This window comes from Conger conger, chromosome 10, assembly GCF_963514075.1.
Source record: "Conger conger chromosome 10, fConCon1.1, whole genome shotgun sequence".
Taxonomy (NCBI): Eukaryota; Metazoa; Chordata; class Actinopteri; order Anguilliformes; family Congridae; genus Conger; species Conger conger.
The window spans coordinates 22,411,012-22,423,285 of record NC_083769.1 but is presented as its reverse complement, the minus strand read 5'-3'; the positions used below and the strand labels follow the sequence as shown (position 1 = coordinate 22,423,285).

General features: G+C 44.5%; 1 protein-coding gene across 3 annotated transcripts in view; it reads right to left on the bottom strand.

The window, feature by feature from the left end:
* Positions 1–3,115: 3,115 nt before the first annotated feature.
* acvrl1 (activin A receptor like type 1) overlaps positions 3,116–12,274 on the bottom strand; it is a 24,939-nt gene continuing 15,780 nt past the window's right edge. For all 3 annotated transcript variants that reach the window (XM_061258830.1, XM_061258828.1, XM_061258829.1), the window contains 5 exons: positions 11,766–11,912; positions 10,929–11,204; positions 10,455–10,652; positions 8,602–8,732; positions 3,116–4,456 (listed from right to left, as the gene is read on the bottom strand). In XM_061258830.1, coding sequence (XP_061114814.1) covers positions 4,310–4,456; positions 8,602–8,732; positions 10,455–10,652; positions 10,929–11,204; positions 11,766–11,912 — 899 coding nt within the window. In that variant the 3' untranslated portion in view covers positions 3,116–4,309. The remainder of the gene's footprint in view (positions 4,457–8,601; positions 8,733–10,454; positions 10,653–10,928; positions 11,205–11,765; positions 11,913–12,274) is intronic.

Below are 12,274 nucleotides of genomic sequence, written 5' to 3'. Positions count from 1 at the left end.
ACAACATCACATGAGCTTTGCCTATATATACATAGGACCATGTCTACAGTCTACATTGACAGATTTATTTGTAAATAATATAATAATAGCAGGCTAATATAGTAACAATATAGTCTAGAAAATAATATTGAAAATTAGGGCCTATCGTTTGAAGATTGTAATGATTGTAGACTTACTATTTCTGTAATTTTAATATGCTGAGAAGACATTTAACTACCCTATTAGTTCATTTAAAAAGTTTAATTTCAATGTCATTTTCATCCATGCTAGTGAAGCCATTTCACTGTGTAATTTCAGTGGCATAAATAAACACACACAACACACTCTGCAAGTCTAGAATTGTCTGAGTGTTGAGAAAAATCAGAGCCTCTTTATTCAGCCTACTCTTCTCTCTTAAACACAGATCTGTAGAGGAGACAATAGGTAACCTGAACAAGACAGTGCCTTAGTATACTAATGGTGATAAAATGATTGCATCTAGAGCAACACAATGCTGACAGAGCAATGCAGATATGGGATAAACCAGATCTGCCAGACGGATGCTGATGATGTAGAAGTAGACCTTATCCATGAGTTTAAATAAAATGCATATTTACACCTCTCAAGAGTTTGGATGTTGGCAGTTGGACATACAGTTACCAACCACTCTAGAAGAGTGAAATGATGTTATTTGTGTGTAAATAACGGAATAGATTGTGTGAAGTTGAGTAGCAAACACTGTGACGGCCAGGAGGGGAGGGTTAGCAGGGCTCAATACATCAACAGCCCAGTCACCTAAAGCACGACTAAACTTTTCAGCTTTCAATCAATGAAACTTCACAGATGACTCAACAGTACAAGGACGTACACATGCACATACACACACACCCACACCCACACACACACACACACACACACACACACACACACACACACACCATGCATGAACACAGCTTTCACCTTGAAAAGACTTGGCTTGCTGAGTTGGTGGAAGAGAGGTTTATGGGGATCTTGATGTCAGCAGCAAAACGAGCCTCAAAAGCCCTTTGCAGGGGGCGAGAGGGAAGATGTCTGCCCAGGCTGCAGACAGATGGGGCTGCCTGAGCTTCTGGAATGGGAGCAGGCACCAGCAGCCCTTCCTCAGATGAGGAGTGCTGTCTTGCAGCTGATGTTTCAGTGTTTCATCTCTTTCCAGAGGCAATTTTGTCTCTGTGAGACTGAGCCTCTGGGTGGGGGTTATAGAAAAAAGACATGAGTAAAAGAGGCCCTTTTCCAAAACACTTGTTGTCCTTTTAAAGTTCTCCAAGCAGCTTCCATGGTGCAGAAGAAGTAGTAGTTGAGTGTAGCATCTGCAGACTCAACTCCCAGGTGAGTGAATGCCACTGCAGTCCTTATTCAAAGTACCTAACCTAAATGAATAAACATCCAGAAATATGCACAAAGTGTGTGGGATATATCAATTATGGGCTTTGTTTCCCATAATGAGGCACAGGGATCGGGGTGGGAAAAACACAGGTTTTTAGGACATATTTGAGGACAGTGCTCATTGCCATACTGATTGTATTAGTGGGACTGAGCATGCTAATACCCCACATGTGGTATGTCAGCGCTTTTGGCAGACACATGCCCTCAGGATGTTCACTATGTTAGGAAAACAGAATCTCCAGGGGAACTTGTGATTTTAATCATTGGTATGAAAAAGGGGCATTTTATTTCACTCCTTTCCCATATTGTTACTCATTCGGTTCCTTACTCATGCGGTTTAATGTCTCCGTGACTGGGACAGGGGAGAAAAAGCCTCCTTACGTCGATTCATAATGGCCAGATGTGGCAAATGTTCAGATTTCTGCGCAATGACAGATACTTTCCGGATTTGCTCTGTATAAATGAACACTCCGCATGTGGTGCTCTCAGCAGGCTGATTGCGATATCTGACTCTGGCTCTTTGTCTGGCTCTCTGTTTTTCCCCAAAGACCGTCTGTCTGTTCAATATCCCCCCCGTCCAATAACCCCCCCACCAGGGCAGGTTACTGCAATGGGAAGGTTTTATCTAGCTGCTATCAAACGGACAAGTTTCTCTGTAAGCTTTTGCATGATAGACTGTGTTTGCCTGTTCAGATACACATTTGGAAGATAAGAACACAGTTTGGACCAACAAGATACATTAAAAAATGAAACAAAATAACAGAGGTGCAACGTACAAGAGGAAGCCATTCAATGCAGCTCCCCACTTTGGCTGGATCGAACTGGACTAAGACCCCTCTGCAGCCCAGTCCAATGCCCCCACAGCCCTCGCCCTCCCAGTCTATTCTAAAATAGCCCCCCTGTCCAGCCTGTCTGAACAGACAGACAGGGGCTTTGAAGGAAGCATTATCTCTCCATGGCCCATTCCCTCCCACGCACACAGATATATATACACACCCCGACACATGTGAGCATTGATATAGGCAAATAGAGACACAAGTAGAACTACAAGTTCACTGCAGTTCTGTAAACACACACACACCCGTGTTAGAAACCGCACAAGGAAACACCCATTACTGGTGCAGACGAGACTGAAACCGTGTATGTGGGCCTGTCTGTCAGTGCCAGGAGGCCCAGGGTGGGGCCACCTGTGTTCCCGTGGAAATGATATCCATCAAGTCTCTTTGCATTGGAAATATAGGTCTACATGAAATGTGATCACAGACAACGGGCTGAGCGTTATTTAAACTCCAGCATTGTGTTCCAAAGCCCTGCTCTTCAGTGAGAGATGTTTGGAGGGATTTTAGTTACATGGGGTTTATATTTCATATCTCAACGGCAGAATCCTCTAATAAATTGAAGTGTTAATTGAATGGTGCATTACTCCAAAAAAAGCCAGAACAATGCCGCACATACCTATCTACTCGATAAGACTGACTGGGGAGCGCTGAAATGAATGTCACAGTTTTGGTTTAGGCTGGAATGCTACAAGGCAAGAGTAATCCTGTGACGCCCTCTGGCCAGAAATCTATAGTACTGCAATTAGATTTGCTGCCTACATCAAATCTCACTTCCTTTGAGATTTATTGGCTCAGGAATTCAAGGCACAATTTGCAAAGGCTAGAAACGTCACAAATGAAGTTACAACAAACCGTACCTAATATTACACAAGTGAGGGGACTTGTTTTTATTGTATTTTATTTCCCTTTAACATGTTCTCAGCCTGGGATGAAGTCAAGTGATTATAGTTATCCTTTCTCTAAATATATTACCATAATGTTTTGTGGATAAAATACAGTATATTATATTTTAATTAAGACATTAGGATTAAAATGAATCAACATCACAAATGACAAAATAAAAAGAACAAGTCACAGAAAAAACCTACACAGTTCAGAAATATATGCCCTTACCAAGACCTGGATATAAAGTTTAATAGCTTAGAGCGACTCTCTTACATAGAGAGTGTTTATTGTTAAACAGCAATGGCAGTGTAAAATACTCTGTCATTCATATATTAATATTGTTAAAATGAGTGCATGGGTAATTACAGGAGGTGTTTTTATAAAGATAAAAGTTTGGCGAACAGAAATGAAAGGTGTTAAAACTCAAGGGCTGCAGCAGTGGAATCCGTAAGGAATTAAGGCAGATGCCCATCAGGAAGAAGTCCCAAAGGTCATGGTTTAGCACCGATCTGTGCAGATACCTCAGAGAGTGGGAGTGCTTGTGCTTCACCGGGTCATCCTTGCTTTGCGTTGACATTGATGGACGGTTCAGCGCAGCTGGTGTAGCAGAAAAATGCCTGGTTTTACGGACCGGAGACCTTGAATCATGTTGATCTACAGTAAACATCACACAGCAGAGACACCGTGGACTCACCATGGCGGAAATGCCATGAGCTCTTCGACGGGACCCAGCGAATGGGAGCAGGGAAAGGGACTGGGTGAAGACCAGCAGCTTGTGTACAGTCTAGAAACTGGGCGGAGCTCACTGCAGATTTACACCACGCCACACACACTTACACGGGGGAGACTCGCTGGGCAGGGAAGGGCAGGGTGAGAAGGGAGTGCTCATACCCCCTCTGTCTCCCGTTGGCCACCCCAGGGGCTTCTGCCGCAGTGCCACGCCCTTAGGAATGACACCATGCCCAAAAAGCCAGGGAATGCCAGGAGTCACGGGAGTAAAATATAAATATCCTGCAGCTGCATATCAGGTACACTGAAGTGTGTTGTAAGGGACAGTTAAGGACAAGGCGGGTTGCTGGGTGGCAGGTGGGGGTGGGTCAGTTTTGGTCTTATGGTCTTTTTATCCACTTGGGGAATAAGAGACCTTGTTTTGCAGGTCTGGGTGTGAGGTCCTGGCGAGTCTAGAGGTCCAGCTTGAGTTTGTTGGGGCTGTAGTCGTGGTCCTGGTCCAGTTTAGAGAGGGTCTTGCTCACGCGAAGGGCGGTGAGGCGGGCTGGAGGGTTATGGAACCAGCATTCCCTCATGATTTTGGCAATGCTGGTGAGGATCTAGGCAACGAGGAAAGGTCATTGGTTCACTGGGCACATGGTTAAGGTCAGTGGAGCACTAAGGGCTGAATTATTGGAAACAACACAGAATGGCATTGAAATAAATGAATATGAGAATGTGCTACACAGCTTTACTGGGAGACTGCTGATATTAGTATAATTTTGTGATTTTATGTAGAATGGTTGATTATGAGTATGTGTTTAAGGGACTAGTGGTAGTTTATTAAAGTAAAGGTGATCATTTTTATTGTGTGTATCTGTGTGTCTGCGTCTACTTGTGATTGTATGACTTATTGCCGTTTCTGATCCGAGGCATTGTGTGCATGTGGGGACATAATGTAGAGTCTGATTGCGTGTTTGTGTGTTTATAACAGTGGATTCTTATTATGTACCTGTGAGAGAAATTATGGTTATCCAACTGTGTGTATACAGTGGCCTGTTATTGAGTATTGGTGTTCGAGATGTTTCAGATTGTGCGCAAGACTGTTCTGTCTTTACTTTCTTATTGACTGACACGTGTGTGTATGCGTGTGTGTATAATGCATACGGTATTTATAATCATGTATGGGAGTGCGTAGTGGTGGCTTCCTTTTGGCTGTCACTGATTGGCTGACTGAGTGCATAAATGAGTACATATGTGGTGGATTATGGTCATGTGAACATTATGGTTGTTTGTACATGTATATGTGGCAGATTGTTATTGTTTGTACTTGTGTATTATGGTGGTTTGTAGTTGTGTATGTGGTGGATTATTGTGGTTTGTAGTTGTGTATGTGGTGTATTATGGTTGTTTGTAGTTGTGTATGCGGTGGATTGTGGTCATTTGTAGTTGTGTATGTGGTGCATTATGATGGTTTGTAGTTGCGCATGTGGTGGATTTGGTGGTTTGTAGTAGTATATGTGGTAGATTATGGTGGCTTGTAGTTGTGTATGTGGTGGATTATGGTGGTTTGTAGTAGTATATGTGGTGGATTATGGTGGTTTGTAGTTGTGTATGTGGTGCATTATGGTGGTTTGTAGTTGCGTATGTGGTACATTATGGTGGTTTGTAGTTGTGTATGTGGTGCATTATGGTGGTTTGTATTTGTGTATGTGGTGCATTATGGTGGTTTGTAATTGTGTATGTGGTGCATTATGGTGGTTTGTAGTTGTGTATGTGGTGCATTATGGTGGTTTGTAGTTGTGTATGTGGTGCATTATGGTGGTTTGTAGTTGTGTATGTGGTGCATGATGGTGGTTTGTAGTTGTGTATGTGGTGCATTATGGTGGTTTGTAGTTGTGTATGTGGTGCATTATGGTGGTTTGTAGTTGTGTATGTGGTGCATTATGGTGGTTTGTAGTTGTGTATGTGGTGCATTATGGTGGTTTGTAGTTGTGCATGTGGTGCATTATGGTGGTTTGTAGTTGTGTATGTGGTGCATTATGGTGGTTTGTAGTTGTGTATGTGGTGGATTATGGTGGTTTGTAGTTGTGTATGTGGTGGATTATGGTGGTTTGTAGTTGTGTATGTGGTGGATTATGGTGGTTTGTAGTTGTGTATGTGGTGCATTATGGTGGTTTGTAGTTGTGTATGTGGTGCATTATGGTGGTTTGTAGTTGTGTATGTGGTGCATAATGGTGGTTTGTAGTTGTGTATGTGGTGCATTATGGTGGTTTGTAGTTGTGTATGTGGTGGATTATGGTGGTTTGTAGTTGTGTATGTGGTGGATTATGGTGGTTTGTAGTTGTGTATGTGGTGCATTATGGTGGTTTGTAGTTGAGTATGTGGTGCATTATGGTGGTTTGTAGTTGTGTATGTGGTGCATTATGGTGGTTTGTAGTTGTGTATGTGGTGCATTATGGTGGTTTGTAGTTGTGTATGTGGTGGATTATGGTGGTTTGTAGTAGTATATGTGGTGGATTATGGTGGTTTGTAGTTGTGTATGTGGTGCATTATGGTGGTTTGTAGTTGAGTATGTGGTGCATTATGGTGGTTTGTAGTTGTGTATGTGGTGCATTATGGTGGTTTGTAGTTGTGTATGTGGTGCATTATGGTTGTTTGTAGTTGTGTATGTGGTGGATTATGGTGGTTTGTAGTTGTGTATGTGGTAGATTATGGTGGCTTGTAGTTGTGTATGTGGTGGATTATGGTGGTTTGTAGTAGTATATGTGGTGGATTATGGTGGTTTGTAGTTGAGTATGTGGTGCATTATGGTGGTTTGTAGTTGAGTATGTGGTGCATTATGGTGGTTTGTAGTTGAGTATGTGGTGCATTATGGTGGTTTGTAGTTGAGTATGTGGTGCATTATGGTGGTTTGTAGTTGAGTATGTGGTGCATTATGGTGGTTTGTAGTTGTGTATGTGGTGGATTATGGTGGTTTGTAGTTGTGTATGTGGTGCATTATGGTGGTTTGTAGTTGTGTATGTGGTAGATTATGGTGGCTTGTAGTTGTGTATGTGGTGGATTATGGTGGTTTGTAGTAGTATATGTGGTGGATTATGGTGGTTTGTAGTTGAGTATGTGGTGCATTATAGTGGTTTGTAGTTGAGTATGTGGTGCATTATGGTGGTTTGTAGTTGAGTATGTGGTGCATTATGGTGGTTTGTAGTTGAGTATGTGGTGCATTATGGTGGTTTGTAGTTGAGTATGTGGTGCATTATGGTGGTTTGTAGTTGTCTATGTGGTGCATTATGGTGGTCTGTAGTTGTGTATGTGGTGCATTATGGTGGTTTGTAGTTGAGTATGTGGTGCATTATGGTGGTTTGTAGTTGAGTATGTGGTGCATTATGGTGGTTTGTAGTTGTGTATGTGGTGCATTATGGTGGTTTGTAGTTGTGTATGTGGTGCATTACGGTGGTTTGTAGTTGTGTACGTGGTGCATTATGGTGGTTTGTAGTAGTGTACATGGTGCGTTATCGTGGTTTGTAGTTGAGTATGTGGTGCATTATGGTGGTTTGTAGTTGTGTATGTGGTGCATTATGGTGGTTTGTAGTAGTGTATGAGGTGCATTATGGTGGTTTGTAGTTGAGTATGTGGTGCATTAAGGTGGTTTGTAGTTGTGTATGTGGTGGATTATGGTGGTTTGTAGTAGTATATGTGGTGGATTATGGTGGTTTGTAGTTGTGTATGTGGTGCATTATGGTGGTTTGTAGTTGAGTATGTGGTGCATTATGGTGGTTTGTAGTTGAGTATGTGGTGCATTATGGTGGTTTGTAGTTGTGTATGTGGTGCATTATGGTGGTTTGTAGTTGAGTATGTGGTGCATTATGGTGGTTTGTAGTTGAGTATGTGGTGCATTATGGTGGTTTGTAGTTGTGTATGTGGTGCATTATGGTGGTTTGTAGTAGTGTATGAGGTGCATTATGGTGGTTTGTAGTTGAGTATGTGGTGCATTAAGGTGGTTTGTAGTTGTGTATGTGGTGGATTATGGTGGTTTGTAGTAGTATATGTGGTGGATTATGGTGGTTTGTAGTTGTGTATGTGGTGCATTATGGTGGTTTGTAGTTGAGTATGTGGTGCATTATGGTGGTTTGTAGTTGAGTATGTGGTGCATTATGGTGGTTTGTAGTTGTGTATGTGGTGCATTATGGTGGTTTGTAGTTGAGTATGTGGTGCATTATGGTGGTTTGTAGTTGAGTATGTGGTGCATTATGGTGGTTTGTAGTTGTCTATGTGGTGCATTATGGTGGTCTGTAGTTGTGTATGTGGTGCATTATGGTGGTTTGTAGTTGAGTTTGTGGTGCATTATGGTGGTTTGTAGTTGAGTATGTGGTGCATTATGGTGGTTTGTAGTTGTGTATGTGGTGCATTATGGTGGTTTGTAGTTGTGTATGTGGTGCATTACGGTGGTTTGTAGTTGTGTATGTGGTGCATTATGGTGGTTTGTAGTTGTGTATGTGGTGCATTATGGTGGTTTGTAGTAGTGTACATGGTGCATTATCGTGGTTTGTAGTTGAGTATGTGGTGCATTATGGTGGTTTGTAGTTGTGTATGTGGTGCATTATGGTGGTTTGTAGTAGTGTATGAGGTGCATTATGGTGGTTTGTAGTTGAGTATGTGGTGCATTATGGTGGTTTGTAGTTGTGTATGTGGTGCATTATGGTGGTTTGTAGTAGTGTATGAGGTGCATTATGGTGGTTTGTAGTAGTGTATGTGGTTCTCTCACCGGGTGCGAGTGGAGCCGGTTGTGCATGCTGGGTCGGTACTGGTCCACACAGACCACCTTCTTCATCTCCTCAAAGCTGGGGTCTGAGGGCACCACGTCGAAGAAGGGGGGGCGGTACTCCTCCACAATCCCTGGGGAAACGGCACCACACGCTTACAGACAGAACTGCCTCCCAACACACGTCTCTGAGAGCGCAGGGGACAGCGCCCGAGCCTGGAGTCCTGCACCCTTACCATAAACACCAGGGGTGTCCATGGTGTTAACATATCTGACAAGCACCGCTTTGGGTGTAGGTGTTTGTTTCAGCCAAGTGCTAAGACACCTGATTCTATTTATTAAGGTCTTGACTGAAGACCATGGTTAGTTAATTAGTTGCATCAGGCGTCTTAGCACTAGGCAAAAACAGAAACCTGCACCCCCACCTGGCCAATTTCGGATAAGATTGGACACCCCCGATCTGTGCAGGGCCTGGGGGGCTCAGGATGTGCGTTAAAATCAGCAACACATTCAGACTGAAGAATCCAGCGGTGAGTTAACTGTAGGATTTAGGATTTAGGGAACCCTGGCTGGCAGATTATAGCTCACCACATCACCTTTGTGTTGTCCAGACCCTGCAGATTAACCTCTGAGCGAACTCTGGTACATTATACCGGATGCACTTACATCCATGTTGAAAATGTTACATTATCTCTGTGGAGTAGATAAATAAAGCAAATGAGCACCCTCTGGTGAAAGGAGGGCCGGACTAGTTCTAAAAACATCGGCCTGCCAAGAACCCGAGAGAAACTGTCAGAGCTCCAGATAAAAAGGTAGGAAAAAGAAACAGGAACAGAGGAGGAGAGACAGAGAGGGAAAACAAGCTTCAGCCCCGATCACAAGAACACCAAATTAGCACATTTACACTGACGCTCTCACTCAGAGCGGTTAATAACATAGTGCATGCGGCAAGGTTAGGTCGGCACCAGAATAGATACAAAAATGGACTGTGACATTAAAAGTAGCACTGTAAAAAGACTAAGCTAATAAGCACATCATCTGCACCAAACCGAAGGGGAGCTAATAATACGAATACGTAATAAAAAGCCTTCTCCCCCTTTAAGTGTATCTGGGACAGAGTCGGCGACAGTTTTGCAAACACTGAAGCGCTGAAACACTGGAGGCAGGAGTTGAGATAGGCGGGGGAGCAGAACAGATGTAGCGGGAGTTGGACAGGGGGAGCAGCAGATAGGGTCTCGTCCCTGGAGCTCCGCGAGGCTTGTCTGGAGTGTGTGAGTGTGTACCACCATCTGGGCTGTGTGAGCCAGAGTGCTGACACCAGATAAGACTGTTTATAATTACTGCTCCGCTAATCAGGGAGCGGGATAGGACAGAGAGAGAGGAAGAGCACTGGGGAGAGAGAGCGGGGGATTGCAGGGGAGACAGGGAGAGGAGACAGAGGGGGAGAGAACCAGCTCAAAATAAAATAACTGGATGGAGAGGCCAAAGAAAACAGGGATTCTTGAGAGAGGTTAATATCTTCTCTGCATTTGCTCATCACAATTTCACCCATCACACAAATAAAGAAAGTCTGAATTTTAAATGAAGAAAGAGAAAGAGGGGAGGGAATGATACAGAGAGAAAGAGACAAAATGTGAATCGGAGAGACTGAGAAAAAGAGTGAGGTCTGAGTGGGTGCCTGACACTTTGTCTCACAGTGCGTCTGTCTCTTCATAAAAGATGTGGGATTTTCAGCTAAAGCACAGCTTCCCTACAGTCTGATATAGAGTCCTGGCCATGTCAGTGGATAGGATAGTGCCATAATTGGCCATAGGTTAGGGTCCGCGGGGTGGTGGCAGTCTGCAGCATAACCTCACCATTGACCAGCGTCCTGCGCGTTATCTCCCAGAGCACCAGCCCCAGGGCCCAGATGTCCGTCTGCTTGAAGGACTCGAACATGTCCATCCGTATGGTCTCGTCCAGAACCTCCGGTGCCATGTAGCGCTTGGTTCCCACCCGTGGGTTGTTCCCCATGTCCAGGTAGTCGTTGGTCTGGGAGTGCATGACGGCCAGGCCTGTGTGTGTGTGTGTGGGGGGGGGGGGGGGGATCAGAGGTCAGATGTCAGAGGTTGTGTACTGTAGTCCTGGAATTTCCCAACTATGGCCCCTCCTCCCAAAATCATTCACTCCCCCTTTCTCTACCATCTCTCCTCCATTTCTGCCATACCATCCTCCCACCAAATGTTTTTACCCATTTAGCCGTGTCCACCCCCTTTGCATTGCCATCCCTACATTTTAACCTCAGAGCGCCCAACCTCCCCAGTGGTTTTCCCCAGTTCCCCCTGATGTACCGAGGTCGGCAATGCAGCACTGGCCGTTCCTCTTCACCAGGATGTTGCGGCTCTTGAGGTCGCGGTGGGCGATGGCGGGCTTGCCCTTCGTGCAGAGGATCTCAGTGTGCAGGTGCACCAGGCCGCAGGCCACAGACAGACACATCCGCAGACAGCCCTCGGGCCCCAGGGTGCTGTACTGCAGGAAGTCGTACAGGGAGCCCAGCTCGTGGAAGTGTGTCACCAGCCACAGCTGTGTGCTCGAGTTCTTGGATGTCATGTCAGACGCAATGAAACCTGTGAGTATCAGTGCAGCACAGCACGTTAAGAACATGGCAACAACAGTCATTAGAAGCATGTTACCTGTGTGTTAACACCCTGTTAAAAACCAATATACAGTGCAGTAACAACATGTTAACAAGACATTAATCATAATAACTACTCTCGCAACTACAGCAGATTTGGTGTTAAGGGAAGATTAAGGGTGATTTGGCATTGGGTAAGTGTGTGGTACAAATTTGAGTAGCTTAATCACCTCATTACATTGTATTCAAAGCATTCCTTTTGCCAGAACCTTGAACCAGTACTTTTTGTGGCTGGTACTACCGTGCAATAGTTTGATATCGCACACAGCATGACAGAGTTAAAGAATAACAAAATTGGAAAGAAACAAACGCATATTCAAAAGTGTGATCCGAGTGCAAGTGTGTGAGACATGGTTCCAGTGTGCAAGACTTGATGTGTGAGATTTCAGGAGTCTGTTGTCAAGGCATTCATAGTTTATGGATTATTCCAGGAAAGAAAGGCTCTGAGGTATCGGAGCGAGTCACAGCGCCCCCTGTGGACTGGAGGTCTCACCTAGGATGTTTTCGTGGCGCAGCTGCACCGTGTTGTAGATCTCAGTCTCGCGGAACCAAGACTGCTCATCACGGGACGAGAATATCTTTACCGCCACACTCTCCCCCATCCAGTTTCCCCGCCAAACCTCACCGTAGCGCCCCTTACCTGGCAGAAAAATAGGCACTGTATCATTATGGCAAACAATCCAGGTTTAAAAACTCGGCTGACCACTTGTGTGTCTGACACTATCTCCTCCTGAGAGGTAACCCCAGCTAGCCAGTCCGGTCAGAACCAGTTTCTCCATGTCTGAGACTGAGGCCTGGATGGCATCGAGGCCATTTGTCCATAGCAAATATGACAGTCACTAGTTTGTCATTCTGTATGGATACAGTACAACAAAGTCAGTTTATCACCTAAATTAAATTGGCCAAACTTTATTTGGTGTCATTTGACTCCTTCATTGACACCATTTGTCAGTCAAAGGCTCATTCTGTGAGGGGATGCAGATCTCCTGCAGTGTCTGTGGG